Raw genomic sequence first — 17,333 nt, 5'->3', positions numbered from 1 at the left:
AAAGACCTCTAATTTCATGAACACTCACAATTCATGCTAAATTTGGTTCTCTACTTGATACACATAATTCAATCATATTACCTCTGCCTGAGAGTTTTCTTGATGAAAGGAACTTACCCAGCTGCGAAATGTTACATACTCAAGGAATTAACAGATTGCACAGACCTAAACAAACTGGAGAAACATTTACATTCCCAGGGAAAGGGGACAATCCCAAATTGAATCTTACTAGGGTAAAAACACTGCCTCCCTGGAATTTGAGTTTTTTCCAAAATGAGTCTTGGGGACCAAAGAGACTGAAGATACTTTCAAGCAAGGCAACTGTGCCTTTGCTATCAGAAATGAGTTACAACATTCTACTTGCAGAAGTAATCTACAGTAAGAAGAGATTTTTAAAGAAATAAAAAACATAGCCAATAAAAACATCTTTAAAAGAGTGTAATGGTCTAAAAAAAATAACTGCAACTAAAAATCCAAACGTTTCCTGCAGAGTAGGTGCCAGTCTAACTGTGCTGTTCTTAGTCAATTTCTTCTCTTTATAAGAGAGGTGATGTGAGACAATTCTCCACACCCCTAAATCTCTAGCTTTTACAGAAGTATCCATTCTACAGTCTCTCATATTCTGTTGCTCCCTGCCTTCTTTGCTCTTACTGAGTGTAGTTACCATAGAGACAAATGATCCTCCAAGGCTCTCTGCCCCCACATTCTCCATGTAAGTTGCTGGGAAAGGGAAGGCATTAATGTATTTTTTTCTTCCAGTGTTCTGCTGGTATTAAACATGACTTGTTCTGCCCTCAGTCCATATTTAACAACAGAAAAGATGAGGAAGTTCCCATCCCAAACTGCTCTCAAACCTGTCAAAGCTGAGACAGAAGCTAGAGTGCCTTTTTGCTAAGGATTTAACCATCAAAATAAACAGAAAGGCACAATGTAGGACAATGGTGACACTTTTTCCTTCCTTGGAACTAATATGTATTTCATTATGAACATGTTTTCATTTGTCTTTTTCAAACAGACCCTGTAATATGCTTAATACAGTCTTTCCATTACTTATAAATATATGCTACCAGATAATTTTTAGCCAATTGCAGAAAAATGCACTAAGTAGGCAGCCTTATATTGCATGTATTAGATTGTGGTGCTTGGAGAAAGCAGTTTTGTCTACAAATTAAGTCCATTTCTTAATGCATAATGATTGAGGTGACACAAAAAGCATAAGAAATGTGTACATTTAACATCTTGCTATTATCTTGGACTTCAATATATTCTAAAAATTCTAATAGATAAAATTTTAAATAATTTTAAATACTATATTAGCTGTCCTCATTGAAGATGAGTCACCTTCAAAGTGTTTTTGAGAGAAGGCAATTCCTGCTGAATATTACCTCTTGCCCAAAGTGGAAAACATGACTGCACGTGAAATTTAGAACACTGATAGAAGGAGAATGGATTATTAGGAAAAATACAGGACTTATTTCCATTATTTCCATCCAGAGTTAAAATTCAACCATTCCCATTCTTCCAGGATTCCTTGCAGCAGGGAATGGACAGGTCATTTTTTATTGATGTGGATATTTGAAAATTGTCTGTCTGGAATTTGTTAAAAATCACACAGCTTTTGTAAATACTGCAGTTTGTTTTTGTGGTATTTTTTTTCATTTCTCTCTGTTTCCCTTTAGTTTTCTATTGGTCATACCTCATGACAGTGACTTTCTAACCGTTTTTCCCCGTTTTCACTTCATACTGTAAAAGTGCCCATGGATTTCTGAAAACAGGAGGCCATGGTAACCTGGAAGATTAGCAATCCTTATATTGTTATTTCGGTAGTTTCCTGTAATTCCTTATTAATTTAGACTGCACACAGTAGTGGAAATAGTGTGTTTGTGTTGACATTCAAAATGGATCATACTGTGTACATAATATTACTTTAATTGAATTTATAAGTGTTAAAATAATTTGAACTTGACTATCCCATAATAACTTCCATAAAAGAAAAAGGTAAGGAATTACATTCACAGCCCATTTTCAAATACAGTAAAAACTTGCAGAAAAGGAAAGCATACAATTCATGATGCTAGCAAGTCAGAGAGACTAGATGTGTTATAAGACCAACCTGTAGTTTCAGATTCTTCCTTATAATCTGCAGAATCACTGGACTGTTTCTGAGACGTTTGTTCACTTTCAGATGAAAGCTGCTTATCATCATCATCAGATTCTGTGGGAACAAATAAAATCATTAGTAACTTTAATAAAACCATTGAAGGATGATGGAGACACTACAGAAATAAAGATAGTTTTAGATCACACTGCAAAACTTACATTTGACCACCAGCAAAAAATGCATTGGTTCCTTTGATGTTTAAGTGCTGCAGATTGACTGAAATGTTTTACAATCTGATCTGTGTAAAGATAGACCATCTATCGGATGTTACAAGACTGTAAAGCAAAGAAGTATCATATATAATCCAGTACTTTTCATTCATTATAAGTAATGTGATCTATGCTCATAAACATGACTGTGCAGAAGAGGGCACTTAGCGTACTACAGAACAACTCCCCTTGGGTGACAGTGCTTCAGATCTGAAGGAGGGCTTGTGCCCTGAAAGCTGGTACAATTTTTCTGATTGTATGAGATGGCCAATAAGGCATATTACATTTTTCTACAAGCCTTGTTTGGCTTATTGGCCCTTAGTAGCAAAACACTGCTAGTACATCTAAATATGTTACAGCTACTCCAAAATCAAATCCCATTAGGCATGAGCTTTAACATCTGAAATTATGGCATTTGTTTTCATGTTCAGCTCTTTTTGGCAAATTGAATTCTTGACTTACGCAGTACCAGGAAACTTCATGTATCTCATAAACAAATACCTTCTTACATGATTAGCAGAAAATTAGCAGAAAAACTCCCACAGCCTTTAGCACATGCAAGAAAATCTTTTGCTTTTTCTTTATTTCCTTTAGATATCCACAGGGATGCTGTCAGATATTTAGAAAAGTATAAGCAAAATGAAAGATACTTTAAGTCTGTCATCACATAAATCCTCGCATGCATACATAACTTAATCACAGACAATCCTTGAAACATCATTGGAAATAGTACTGGCAGAGAAATTGAGCACGTCTGATTTTCACAGTGTGTCTGGATATTTGAGAGATTTCATTTACAAGATTGGTGCTGTACAGGAACAAGAAAGATGGACAAACATTATACCAAGTAAGTTGAGAAAATGTTCTTTTTCTCATAGATGTTAAGAAAGTCACATAGGCTCGCATTCCTTCTGCACAGGAAGGAACACATACCTGCACAGTCTCTTAGCCTTTATTTATCTGAATAAGAGACTGAAAAAAATTAAGAATTGAAGATGATACTTGGAATCCAATTTAAAAAGTTGCTCGTGATGTTACTGCTTGAAAATATGGAAATTCTCCACCTAAAGCACTGTTATTATGCTGATTAGACTAATTGCATCCAGCTTATGAAGGAGACCAGAAGGTGGCTTTGAAGACAATGGAATATTTCTCAGTGACTGAACAAACAATTCCTGTGAAGTTAGTATCACTACAGCTTGCTTTGAAGTTGGTGGTACAAGCGTATTGCTATTCCTCTATCTAAAGATTAATAAATTATCCCTGTTCAATCTCTATCCTTATAGAAAAGCTTCAATTTAGATGTAGAAAAAAATTTAATCAGGATGTAAGCCAGCCAAGATAAACAAAGCAAATGTATTTACAGGCTGTATAATAAGGCATACATCAACTCTTTGATAAATGTTTTAATTAAACTGAATCCAAAAAGCACTTCTCTTCAAAGACTGGAGAAAAATCATCCTAAAATGCTACAGATACATAGCTCAGTTCACTGCACTTATTTTTGTTGCTTTTGAAAATGTCTTACTAAATATAATATCACAAAAGGATTAAAAAGCAAAAATGCAATTAAAAGCTGAAGAGATGGACATTGATTTAATCCTCCACCATCTGTAACGTGAGAAAAGAGATGGATCAATATTACAGAATCACAGAAGGGCTGAGGTTAGGAGGGATATCTAGGTCCACCTGGCCCTACCCTGCTCAAACAGAGACACCTAGAGCAGGGTGCCCAGGCAGTCTTTAAAGATGTCTCAGCACAGAAATTCTTCCTGATGGTTTGTTCTAGCTGTGACTGAGGCATAGGCACACATTTGCTCCTCTGGAATCTGTGGTAGTGAGGGGATAATTGCCAGCAGAAAAGCAAGGCTGATGGATAAAATACAGAAAATGAAGTCTTAAATGACGACAATTGTTTGCTTTAATGAACAAGATCAGTTGTGTGGGGTATTTTATTGCTAAAGCGTTGTAGGAAAGAAATGCAACAAATTTTATCTCCAGAAGGTTGGAATTGAACCCACATCCCTCTACCTCTACCAAAGCTGCATAATTATTTTTACAATGCCCAAAATATATTCCCTTGAAGTTAAATAGCTGCCTTACGGTACATATTCAGACAGAGCTGCTGAAAAGTACATAAACAATATAAAAAACTCTTAAAAATAATTTAAGCTGGGAATAATGAAAGGTGAGAAAGGGGCTATGGTTTTCAGCAGGCATTACAAGCTAGAGCTACTGAATATTTTCTGTGCACACACGCTTCACAGGCACTTCCAGCATTGAACTTCATTTCCTAACTCATTTAAATATATTTCATAAATCTATACAGTCCTAGGTACTTTTAATCTCATTAAGAGACAGGTAAATTACCTTGCTCATTACTTTTTCCTTTTAAACACAGATAGCATTATAAATCTGAATATGTTCAGTCCTGAAGCAAATCCCAGTTAATTCAACATCCTGCTGACATTACAAAGATTGAAGTTACAAAATGCAACACTTACATGACATCCACAGGGCACAACAGCAGCTGCAAAGTAGGCTTTTTCTAATTCTCATTTTTATACCACAATTGCCATAAAAAACAACTGTGTATAATTCATTTATATTTATATAAAGACATGTCACATGGGAGAAAAGCTGCAGTCAATGTGCTGACGGCACTACACGTGAAATAAAAGATGTTAGGCTAAGAGCAACAGGACAGTGCTCTTTATATAAAGGACAGAGAACAGTGTTTTAGTGAGTCACTGTTTGATTACTGAAATCAACTGCAGGTGTACGAAGACATGATTTTCTCTGGTCAAGGACTTATCACATGTTGATAGCACAAGCGTATTACATTATTACTTTTATCATTAATAATTTGTTTTGATGTGCACAGCTCTAGATAAGTTTTAATATAAAACTAAGCTGAACTCTGTTGTTTGAGACGCTATAGGAACCACTTAGGACTATATTTAATACTTTAAACCCATTCACTCTGAGGAAGAGCTGTTTTTATGGAAATTACTGTAAGTTATATAGTAGAAATCTTTTCAAGTTCATATTCAACTGAAAGAACCCTAAAAAGCTAAAGTACTTTGACAGAGAGTAAGTAAATTGCTACATAATTAAAAATTAAAAGCAAGCTACTAACTTCAGTATATTTAGCATTAGTCCTTGTTATTTTTATATATACTTATATATAAACCACTGGCAATAAGTAAAAGAAATGCCAAACTGGATAATGAAAGAACAAGTATATGAAATGTACTGACAATACAGAACATAAGTTTGGTCTTATCACTTTTGACCCAAACCAGTATATATTACTTGAAAGGAAGACAAAAATTCTAGCATGCACTTCAGCTTTTAATTCTTTTTATTTCAGATCCAGGTCTCTGGTGATAATTTAGTCTACCTAGGGACATCACAGCAGAGAAAGAAAATCCTCTTAAGCCTCCAATCTCATTCTTAACATGGAAACAGATGCTTGTGCATGGAATTTCATCTTGACAGCAGATCCAAATCTGACAAAAACATTCTCCTAAATGAGTTGGCAGTGATTAAAGAAGGCAACAAGGAAAGTTCAACCTTGCATTTTTTTTTTAAGCTTCTGAGGTCAAAAAGCATTGACACTAAACAGAATTAACTCTAAATTTTAACCTGACTGACAATTGTCCGAGGGGCAAAAAATCCACCTTGTTTGTGAGAGTTAACCTGCCTCCAAAGTCTCACTCCTCATACAGTACTCATTCTTGTCTAGGACAATTATATTCTCACTATTGGAAACAAAGCATAACATAATTCTAATACAAAAAAGAAACTTTATAGAAAATAATGAATGGCAAAACAAAATCGTGTAGTTCTGCTCAATACTAAAAGTAGTAAAAATAGAAAGTCTATACTCAAAATAATTTATTATTAGAAACTTCATGTAACTCACGTTTCTTTCTTTTTTTTTTTTTTAAGTAGTTAGGTTATGTTATGGAAAGCTAATTTCCATAAGCACAAATGAGTGGAGGAACGATAACAGACTGGGGAAAACCTGATTATCTAATCAAAACAAACATAACCCCAACTCAGCTTTCCTTAGGGTCATTGGAAGAGGATGAATGAAGACATTGTCTGGGCATAAGACCCAATAGAAAATTCAACCACAGAGGCTCTTCCTGGCTAAGAGAGGGAGACTACAAGCAGGAGAGGGACATTTTAAACAGTCTGATAGTGACAGGACAAGGGGAAATGGCATTAAACTAAAAGAGTAGGTTTAGGTTAGATGTTAGGAAGCAATTCTTTATCAGAAGGTACTGAGGTGTTGGCACAGACTGCCCAGAGAAGTTGTGAGGCTGGAGGCAATGTTGGATGGGGCCCTGGGCAGCCTGAGCTGGGGGGTGGTAACCGTGACCAAGGCAGGGGGGTGGGACTGGATGATCTTTAAGGTTCCCTTCAACCTAAGCCATTCCATGATTCTGTGATTACTCCCTACAGGGGAGTGAGATTCATTAGGAAATGCTAAGAATAAAAGTTTGAGATTCTGAGAGACTCACAACATTATATGAGGTATTTCAAAAAAAAGGACAAAAGCAAGATAAAGAAGGGATCAAAGTGGATTGGGGAAGAGCAAGCATGGATAAGAGGACGAAGGGGATGAAAAGGAGATTGGGAATACATACTCAGACTCATTACTAGCTGGACTTGGGGACATGGAGCTCAGCAGCCTCACCTATAGTGAGTTATTGAATTCAGAAATTTGTAACATACGTTGCTACTGGATTCAGCAATTCTTACACATGCTGACAGACCCACTACTGAAATAATTTCAGTTCCTTTTTTACTGCTTCAGGCTCGGCTTTCTTGAGGCTAGCACATTTCACCATTTTCTGATGAGCTGTTTGCTAAATTCTAACAATGTTTTCTAACTAATACAGATTTTGAGTTTGAAGTATGAAGATTATTAATAACCCACTTAGAATAAGTTACTAGACAGGAGATAGAGTTCTGCCCTTCAGATTTATTGAAATCTAACTGTGCTGATTGATCTAATATACCTCTTCATTCAGCAGCATCCATTAAGAACATCGCATAAAAAGAATGCCCAAATCAGTGAAGCATCTACAGACAGCAATACAAAATAGTTTTTCTAGCTGCTGAATGTAAAATAAAAATAAACCTGTAAGATCTGCATAAATATGAATTTGCTCAATCATTTGAAACACAGATAAAGTCAAATGATAAATGCTTTCACCTTTCTCCTCAGCATCCTCTTGAGATTGCTCTTCTTCCTCTGGTGCCAGCATTTCCTGCATTTCCCTTTTATAAGTGAAAGATTATTAATCTTAGACTTATGTAAAGATTACTGAAGCAAAATAAAAATCAAATCTAAAATGTTACTGTACCATTGTAACAAAAAGGCTGATGAAACTGACTTTAGCAAAAGAATCTTTTGCCATGTAGGTATTAATCTAAAAAGATATCTCTCAAAGTTAACCCCTTCTTGATTATTACATATCCACCAGGACCATGCTTAATATACTTTTTTAGTGCACTTGTGTTGATTGATAAATGCACTGATACCTTCAATACAAAGTAAAGCTGGAATTTTCTTGTAGTAATTTCAAATGTTCCAACATTGAGTATTTTACCTTTCCTCTTCTTCTTCTTCTTCTTCTTCCTTTTTTAATGCTTCATCTGCTAGTCTTCTCAAGATCTTAGAATTAATTTCATCCTTATTTGCTAAGTATGTTCTGTGTAATATACAGCCTCCTGCAATACAATTATATAACAATAATTAGTTGTATGTAGCTGTACAAGCCTGAAATTCTTTGAGCTATAAAAATGATAAACAACTCTGACTTCTTTTTAAAGCCTGGAAAAAGTATACACACCAGTGAAATATTATAGTTCTGCTTCCTAAGGTTTTAGAGCTTTGTTTTCAATTTCAAGCGCCTAATAAAATGAGTCTGGGATACGAAATAGTTATGATTAAGATTGTAAGGGAATAGAGCACTGAGAGGATTTATCTTATACTTCCATATATCATTCATTACTCTGGCATTTATTTTGTTTGGATGCGTACAAAGGAAACTATGAAGAAACAAATGAAAAAGATTCAAATAAAGATACAAAGATTATGCATACGTATACCACTAAAGCTGGTTGACAGAAAGGAAGAATATGTTGTTCATTCCAGGAGTTCTACTATTTATTCCAGGAGTTCTACTACTTGCTCTTTGGCAAATAGATTTATGATTTATGGCTGTGTGGCTGAAATTCATTTCAATCAGTTCAGCTATGCTAATTTAGGTTACCTCAGGGAGCCGTTTACAAAAGTAGTGACTCAAAATGCTGCAGAAAATATAAACTCCAGTACTACATTGTTATTCAGGGACAGAAAGAAATGAGAATCAAATCAAGAGTTAATAAATAGGTCACCCCAGTGAAAAAAAAAAAAAGAGAGCAAAGTTGAATTCAAGAGAACATAGGTATAAGCAAAAATTTTCAGACAACTCATATAGCAGACATAACGAGCTTGGGTCTTTCATCTTACTCATTCCTTCCATCTCTCATGTATTCATTGTTCTCAATTCAAGTAAAGAAAAATATGCATTTTTAAGTAAGTTTGAGAACATGTTATTTAATTGTTAGGAACATTGAGTCTGCATCCATTTGAAGCAGATGCTAATTTCATGTGAATGGCAATACTCAAAATTGATTTTTTCAATTAAATATAACATTAGAAAATGGAGGGTGAGTAAAGGGCATTTTCAAAGTGTAGTTTGAAAACTCATATTCAGGTAATTCTATCTGAATAGTCTTAGAAAAAAAAAAATAGTGAGAGCTTTCAGTGGCCTTACCTGGTGGCCCAGGCATACACTTCCCCACCCTTGTGTTTTCTCATAGTGTTATGAATAGCAGCAATGCCAAACAGTATTAATTATTCCATATGTTATGGAATCACATATGGACATCTACAGGAATCATAGTTACTGTACTATCTATGAGTCTAGAATTCCAACCATTTTCTGTTCTTTGGATACCAGCATATGTTGCCCCTCACTCAAAGGAAGAATATTACTAGAGGTGATAAATTATTTCAGAATTACTTGATAAAATTGAGCAAGTAGCTAATAAGCCTTTAGAATAACTGATAATAAATGAGCTATGTTCCAAGTGGCTGATCTAGGAATATTTACCACTGGTATTAACAAGAAATAAGCCTGCTAACAGAACAGGTTCTTCAACAGCTGATCTGCTTCTGGTTGATAGAACAGTATTCTTGCAGTGTCCTGTTTTAATGCAGTCTGGAGTCTGCTATGCAAGTACTGCATTTCACTTTGAATTGTTACGATAGACTACAGATAGTATGTCTTGTATTCAATTTGCACATTGCTTGTTTCAAGCTGAGACAGTAAATATATACCTTTTATCATTTGAAGTTAATTTATTTCCTCTCACCTCTGAATGAAACTTTGAGGAAAAATAAAACTGACATTGATGTATATGAAAGACTGATACAGTTCCAGGTATGAAATTAGTCTATAGTTTCAACTCAATAATTGAATAGTAGATTTCCTTCCAAGCTTAAAATCTACTGAAACATACAACCAAATGGAACATAAAACCAATTAAGAAAGCAGTTTTTATTGTTATGTGATATAGAAACTATGACAGTGTCAGTTCAAACAGGTAACATCAGAGTTGCGAGCATAAATTTTGAATTTTAATGTCTCACTTCTAAATGGAAAGGCTTATACTTAGGTTTTAAAGAATCTGCTAACTATCTGACCGGAGAAACAGAAGGTAATGGCTTGCTTGAATGTAAAGCACAGAATTATAATAAAGATTGTGTAAAATACGAATCTAGAGCTAAATTTTGAGAGCTAGTGGCAATGGCAGACAGGCGTGCAATGCAGGGAAAAAAAAACACTTTGAAAGCCCTAGAGAAGTCTTCATTTGAAAGCCTCTGCAATGGACCACAAGTCTGCCCTTTCTAAAGGGAAAATAGAAGGCCAACTATTATTGACCCGTATCAATATGGTTTCCAAGATTATTTATTTACTCCTAAACTCTGATATAGAATAAAGTCTATTAGTTAATCTTTTCACTTATCTAGTTAATACACTAAACAGTTCAATTCTGAGAAGTAGAGAACAAGTTAATAATTCCAAAAGCATCTATCCCACCTCAGTCCTTCCCCCACAGAAAAGGTTAAAACTGTAGTGCTGTTTGCAGTTTAATATTAACTAATCATACATACTGTTAACATTACATCATGTTGTTCTGCTTGTTACTGTAAATAAGACTATTAACGCTAGCTTACTACATGCCAACTACATAAATTAAGGTGCTCTTTGTCATTGAAAGAAAGGAAAATACACAGATCCCAGAAACTACATTTATAGTTGTTTTAGCATTCTTGAAATTTCCTAGAAACAAAGATCAAGCAAAGGGCAATACATCCCAAAGTTCTCTCTAGAAATACCTGAGATAAACAGTTCTTGAGTAAAAGCAACAGCAAATATGATTTTCTGACATACAGAGGACCTAGAACATTCTTGTTTAAGTCTATATTTACTAAGTACCAGCTTACTTACCTTCAAAATACCTCAAGTAGACAAAGATCTCCAGCAAGATACCCTTAGCTCCACTGTCAACCCTTAAAAGAGGTCTGGGAAGGAGTGTATCCCAGCTCCACCCCTTCCGGTCACTCAGGTTCATTGCATATACCTGAGCTCCTTTGGGTTGGCCCCTTTTACCAGGTGCTCAATCACTGTTTCAAGCCATGACTTAGCATTTCTGCTACAGTTAAGATGTTTAAGAAGTTATAACATTTCACAAGTCATTTGGGTACTGTAGCTGAGTTGTGAAGAAGTTGTGAAGTTGAATAAATTGTATAAGCTTGATTTGTTCAGGGACAAGGGATTGAAAGGCTCTCTGGACCAATTCTCACATCTGGCTATACACTAAGTATGTGGAGACATTCCTTTCTTAAAGGGCAGTTCTTACTACTGAAAGACATTTTGATAATGGATTGGGTTGCGCAAGTAATGATTATATAAATTGTTACTGGGCAATGAAACTTGCAGTGTGATATAAATCAGTTAATCCATTAAGACGATTTGGCAAGCTAAACTTATAATAATATATGAATCTGTTTAGTTTTTCATATATGGTAGCAACCTTCCTTCTTGCTTGAAACCTTAAAAATAAAATCTCTTCATCTCAACTCATGGATATTAAGCAATTGTATCAAGCTGGGTAGGAAGTTCTTTAGTCTTTTTTGTTATCAGGATGGAGAACAAGGTATGCCTGCATATAGGTACCCCCCCACTTTTCTCTTAAGCAGAGAAAGTTGGTAACCCATAATCAGTTTTTACAAGCAGGGTAACGAAAGCACAGGCAGAGAAATGTGGCTAAAAGTCACGTTACAAACTGATGGCCAGCCAGACACAAAATACAAAAATCTGCAACAGAAAGTCTGTGAGAGTTCAGTGCTACTTTCTAGTAGTGCTGATTGTAAACAGATTTGTACGTAGAAGAATACTGCTTTTATAAAGTATTTCTGGTTTGGATTCTGTTAGTTCTCTTGATCTAAACTGTAAGAAATCTGAGCCAGATCTCCAGAACTTTACAAATGGGCCACAATTACCATTTTTTATTGAAAATGTGCTTTATGTACAAGTACCAAGAAATACAGAAAAGAGAAAAGGTTAAATTTCATAAGTGTGCATTTACTAACCATCATTTTCTGTATCCTTAAGACAGACAACAGTGTCAGGCAGAAGTCCTCTTTCTGACAGAGCTGACCAGTGACCTTCTGACAAAGGATAGTTATCCACTACCCATCCTCCTTTTTCTGGAGCACCGGGAAACCTGTCTTTGTTCTTCTTCATAAGCTGTTTTAAAATGTCAGGTTCAGTACATAAGAAGACTAATATAGGCTGTGAGATCTTTAAAAAGACTGTACAATACAAATAACTTCCTAAATGTTATCACTTTTTCTTTATTAGTAATATCATGTCAATAGAAAGACATTTACAACTTCATATATATGAATTCAATAGAAACATTCTAAGCAAAGACAGATGGATGTATCAATCATTTTCTAGGTCTACCTATAAACAGTTTAGGTTCCAGTTTCAAGACATACAAACTAGTGCACAAATTTAAACCTATTCAAGATTCTAGGCTAAAGCTCCAAATGAAATTATTTTCAAACACTTTGCCTGATGTCGAGATCTTTAACAGTGACTAAATATGTAAGAATGGGGTAAGTATACTGTGATACTTCCCTGAGAAAATTCTTCCAGTCTATGACAGTTTGTAGCCCAGGAACTTTACAAGATATAGGCTAATACACACATTATTTTTATATTAGCCTTTAATAGATTTGACTGTCATGTTCTTACTCAATCTCTAATCAACTCAATATAAGCTTTCAGACTATGTGATATAAACCAGACCGATCTTACAAATTGTAAAATTAAGAATATGTATTAATAATGTCTAAAATGTTACAGACTCCTTTTAGAAAGAAAATGCTTTCCCATGGAGTACTTGTAGTTTTACCTCTGCAATGGCTCTCTCCAGTATTTCTGCATATATTTCAGGTGACAGTGTAACTTCAGATTCTGATGCCCTTTTCACAGCTTCTTCCACCACCGCTTGAACTTCTGGGTGGTCAGCAGTTAACTCTGACATTTCTAGCAAAACAGATTTTTTAAAGCGCTTCACAATTTTCATATTTCTCCTCTGATCAGGAATAACTACTTGGCAATGAAATGCAACCACAGCATAAGTACAGCGTAGCAGTCATTGCAAGCAATATTACAGAATAGTATTGTGAAAGAATCAAATAGTCTCTCTGAATGCACTTCTGGGGGATGTCTTATAATGATAAGTTATAGGATCTTTTAGAATAATTGTTCTCCTGTTAAAAAAAAAATCTTTAATTTTTCAAGTGTTTTCTATTACTAAGTAAAATATTGATTCAATATGAACAGAACATTTATTGTACTTAAACAATCAGGCAGCTACGGTACCTGAGAATTTCCTTTGATTTGATTTCTCTGATTCCTAAATCAAAACTTTGACCAGAGTAATTTAAAAATTCATACAAATCATAGTTCAAGTCAGTATATCAATATTCACATTAGATTCGTATTTTCTTATTAATGGCTGAAACAACGGACTGCTATTGTTGAAAATTTTTAACAATCAGGAAAAAAGTCATATTTACTTCCTGTAACAATGTCAATATTTTTCAGTGATTGTATTGTTATTTTTACATGCACAACTTTACATGTTGTTTTTGCTGCTTTGTGTGTTTTTTTTTCAAGTTACCAGGTCCCTGTGAAAGAGACAATATCTTTCTAAGTGTTTCCAATCTGAAAACAACAAACAAAATCCACAAAACTCAACCAACCATAAGAAAAGAACAGATTTTACTCTTATCATTGCTGAAGATATTAAATTCTACTTCTCCATGCAAATAAATTCATATTTCTTCAGTAACCTTTAATATCTTTTCCTGTTACAGCACATCAAAAGAAGAGCATGACTGAAGGAACAACTGGTTTTCTTTAAAAAGACAAATTTATAAAAATAACCTAATATTGCACATTTATTTCATTTCCATTTTAGATTATTATACATATATTAAATCAATGCCCATTAATTGGATCTACCTAATAATATCTTCCTTGCTTCAGATGAGATGTCAGTCTCATCTGTATGAAAATAAAACCCAGTATATGTAAACCATGTCATGTTTACAAACTACAATCATCTGTTTAACTGTATTTCAACAAGATAATTAAAACTCAGCATGCTTTTAAGTTTCTCACATTAAAGGGACAAAAATTCACATTCTTAATTTCAATCCTCTCTTTATTTAGTTGGTTTTCTCTGTGTGTGTGTGGCTGTACACCTATTCCCTTATCTATCAAACAGTTTGCAATGACCTTATGCTATAAAAAGAAAAAATGTAAATGAAAACACCAAACCTATTATCAGAACACTTACTTAGCTCCTACAAAAGTTACTGGTTTGTTTCCCTTACACTAATGCAGTATTAATAAGTTAACTAATCTAAATATGACAAAATTAATTATTTCTTTTTAGGCTTCTCAAAATAAGCAAGAAGGAAATAAAATTAAAATAGTCCTACAAGTGTAAGTAAGAAGAACAAGATTACCTTTCACTTTTTAATTGGCAAGACTCTATGATGGCATGGAATAGCATGCTTAGAATAGCTAGGATTTACTTTTTACCTTCTGGGATGACAGCAGATTCTTCTGTACTACTCCCCTCTTCAAACCTATTTTTCACTGCTGTTACAGCCTTTTCTATTGCATCCCTTCGTATTTGCTCAGTGTTTTTTTCTCTTAATTCTTCCACAAAAGATTGAATGAGTTCAGCCATATCAAGAACCTAGGGAAATTATTTGAAAAAAAATATAAATAGTACAGAAGACACATACAAGATTAGACCCAACAACTATACAGTGAAAGGAATTTGGAAAAACTCTGCAAATTTCAGAAAAAATTACATATAATTTAAGTGGGTTCTTCATGTGTGCATAAAATATTTTCTAATTTGTGATTACATTTAATTAGCTTATGCATGTCTTTATATTCATAGTATTCTTTTGCTCAGATAAATAACTGACAAACATTTGTGACAAGAAAAATATGTTCTTTATGTAAATGAATTTCATTAAATTATCGTTTGCATAATATGCCTACTGGCAGTATGTTTGTTAATGTTTGCTGTATGTATGTTAATGACACAACAAACAGAAGAATGTATTTAACAGACTCTCAGCTGATACTCGTGTTACATGAAACATATATAAACCTACCTTTCCTTTGTATTTGTTTGCAATTAGGTTACAAATAGTTGTTCTCCCTGACACTGGAGGGCCAAATACTAGAACTTTACAAGGAGGCATTGGCATTGGTGGTAACAAGTAAGGGCGTGGATTCAACATAAATTTTTTCAGTGCCTCTGGGGATGACAGTGTGTACATTTTCCCTAGAAAACTTAAAACAGAAGAGAACAAATTTAGACAGCTGACTTACAAAACGGGAATAAAAGTGTCAAATTCCATTCACCTGACAGCCAAGTCTGGGATTCCCATTACAATATCACCCTTCTTTAGAGCCACAGGACATACTTGTCCCCACCTGCTTCTACGCCATCGGTATCTGGGTGCTATTAGCTTGAATGATGACAGAACACGGAAAAGCTCATCCTGTTTATTAAAACAGAAATAAACGCATACGCAATTTGTGCCTGAAGTCATATGGGCCTTGTTGTATGTAAATTAACTTTATGCAGTATTTTATTGGAGAGCAAGCAAATCTAAACAGAAAATCAAATCATGCTTTAAACAATATTTTTAAAAAGACATATATATATCAGAATCGTAGTGCGACTTTAAGGATAAACTATTAAGGTTTTAAATTTTATTTAATCAAAAAGTACTTAAAATAGTTCCTGTAGGCTTCAGTAATTATTTCCAGACGTTTAAAAAGATAAAGAGTACAAATAAGCCATTTATTTATGAAGACAGAAAATGGCCAAGCTTTCCTCTAAAAGGAAAGGACCAAGATCAAGGAATAGCAATATTCCTTTTAAGTACGCAGAAACATCATGTGATAAGATTAATAATAAGATTAATAATAGATCTAATAAAGAAGGCAAATAATGAGTGAATTCTAAAGTTTATGTTTAATTTACCCAGAATAGTACAGACAAGTGCTGGCTATGAAGAACTGCTGAAGAACCTTCAGAATCTATGAAGCTCGGCATTAAAATACCAGTTTTACATAGAAAATAATGAACTGTTATTGACTCTTACTATTGAGTTACAATAATCTTGAGTTACAATACACACTTTCCATGAAAATATTTGATCAATGCCCAACAGCAAGCAGAAAAACAAACTGAATGTTTAGGGAAGAGAGAATAAAACATTTAGGTACATCTTTTACTACATAAATCCTGCTCTCTTCTTTATTGCTATGTGCATTCTATTACCCAAATCTCAAAAAGAATGCAGCAGAACTGGCAACGTTTCAGAAGAAGGTGATATGATAGATCAATAACACAGAATGGATTTAATCTAAAAGAGATAAAATTGACTAATGGTTATTTTCTTCAAACAAATTATTCCTCCTTCACTGCTGAAACAAATATTTTGTTCAAAATTTAATTAAAATCACCTTATTTTTATTAATTGCAGATCTCTTTTCAAAGTTTTAGGTGGATTTCAACTCCGTAATTATCTTAAATTTGCATTTCTAGATCATGAAGATGCAAAATATGCCCTTATTGTATGGCAGAACAAACTGGTTACAATGAAACAAAGATTTTATAGTGTAAGTTCACTGCAGAAAATAAAAACTATTTTAATAATTATTGTAGTCAATCACATTTCAGAAAAACATACTTACATTTTCCAGTCCCTCCAGCATTTCTTCTTGTTGACTCTGAAGCCTAATTATAGGAGCTCCATTTTGAACACCCATTGACTGAAGTCGAATGACCACTGACTGAAAATAAATAACTGACTCAGTACCAGTCAAAATTGCCTTTGTGATCTGAAAGGATCCCTAAAGTGTTTTTTAAATTGCAACTTATTATTTATGTAATGACCACATGTACACTGAGATCTGATTTCTAGCTGGAGCACTGATAGTTATTCAGAAGAGCTCTAACAAACAATTTGGATATAGGCAGTGGAAAATGCTGAATCACAGCCTTTTTATCTCCTCATTGTGCTGTGAATTCTGAGCCTTGTAAAGGAATAGACTGGGAAGGATTATTTCCTACCGAGCTGTAGAAGTTTTCAGATGAGCTCCATTCCATGCCAAGAGGATGGCAAAAAAAGGAAAATCTCCTCAGGCAACCAGAATATTATGCACAGTTGAAAGTAATACAACTTTAGGTAATGTATTTAAAAAGACACTTAA

The 17,333-nt window shown here is 34.3% G+C and overlaps 1 protein-coding gene across 4 annotated transcripts in view; it reads right to left on the bottom strand.

The window, feature by feature from the left end:
- AK9 (adenylate kinase 9) overlaps window positions 1-17,333 on the bottom strand; it is a 58,468-nt gene that overhangs the window by 26,459 nt on the left and 14,676 nt on the right. For 3 of the 4 annotated variants that reach the window (XM_031611287.2, XM_031611285.2, XM_090135895.1), the window contains 9 exons: window positions 16,815-16,913; window positions 15,471-15,610; window positions 15,218-15,398; window positions 14,628-14,787; window positions 12,925-13,058; window positions 12,095-12,251; window positions 7,998-8,118; window positions 7,601-7,665; window positions 2,114-2,215 (listed from right to left, as the gene is read on the bottom strand). In XM_031611287.2, coding sequence (XP_031467147.2) covers window positions 2,114-2,215; window positions 7,601-7,665; window positions 7,998-8,118; window positions 12,095-12,251; window positions 12,925-13,058; window positions 14,628-14,787; window positions 15,218-15,398; window positions 15,471-15,610; window positions 16,815-16,913 — 1,159 coding nt within the window. The remainder of the gene's footprint in view (window positions 1-2,113; window positions 2,216-7,600; window positions 7,666-7,997; window positions 8,119-12,094; window positions 12,252-12,924; window positions 13,059-14,627; window positions 14,788-15,217; window positions 15,399-15,470; window positions 15,611-16,814; window positions 16,914-17,333) is intronic. The other variant, XM_031611286.2, reaches the window with a different exon arrangement.

Source organism: Phasianus colchicus, chromosome 2 (genome assembly GCF_987193195.1).
Source record: "Phasianus colchicus chromosome 2, bPhaCol1.hap1.1, whole genome shotgun sequence".
Lineage (NCBI taxonomy): Eukaryota > Metazoa > Chordata > Aves > Galliformes > Phasianidae > Phasianus > Phasianus colchicus.
This window is presented reverse-complemented; position numbering and strand designations above follow the sequence as displayed.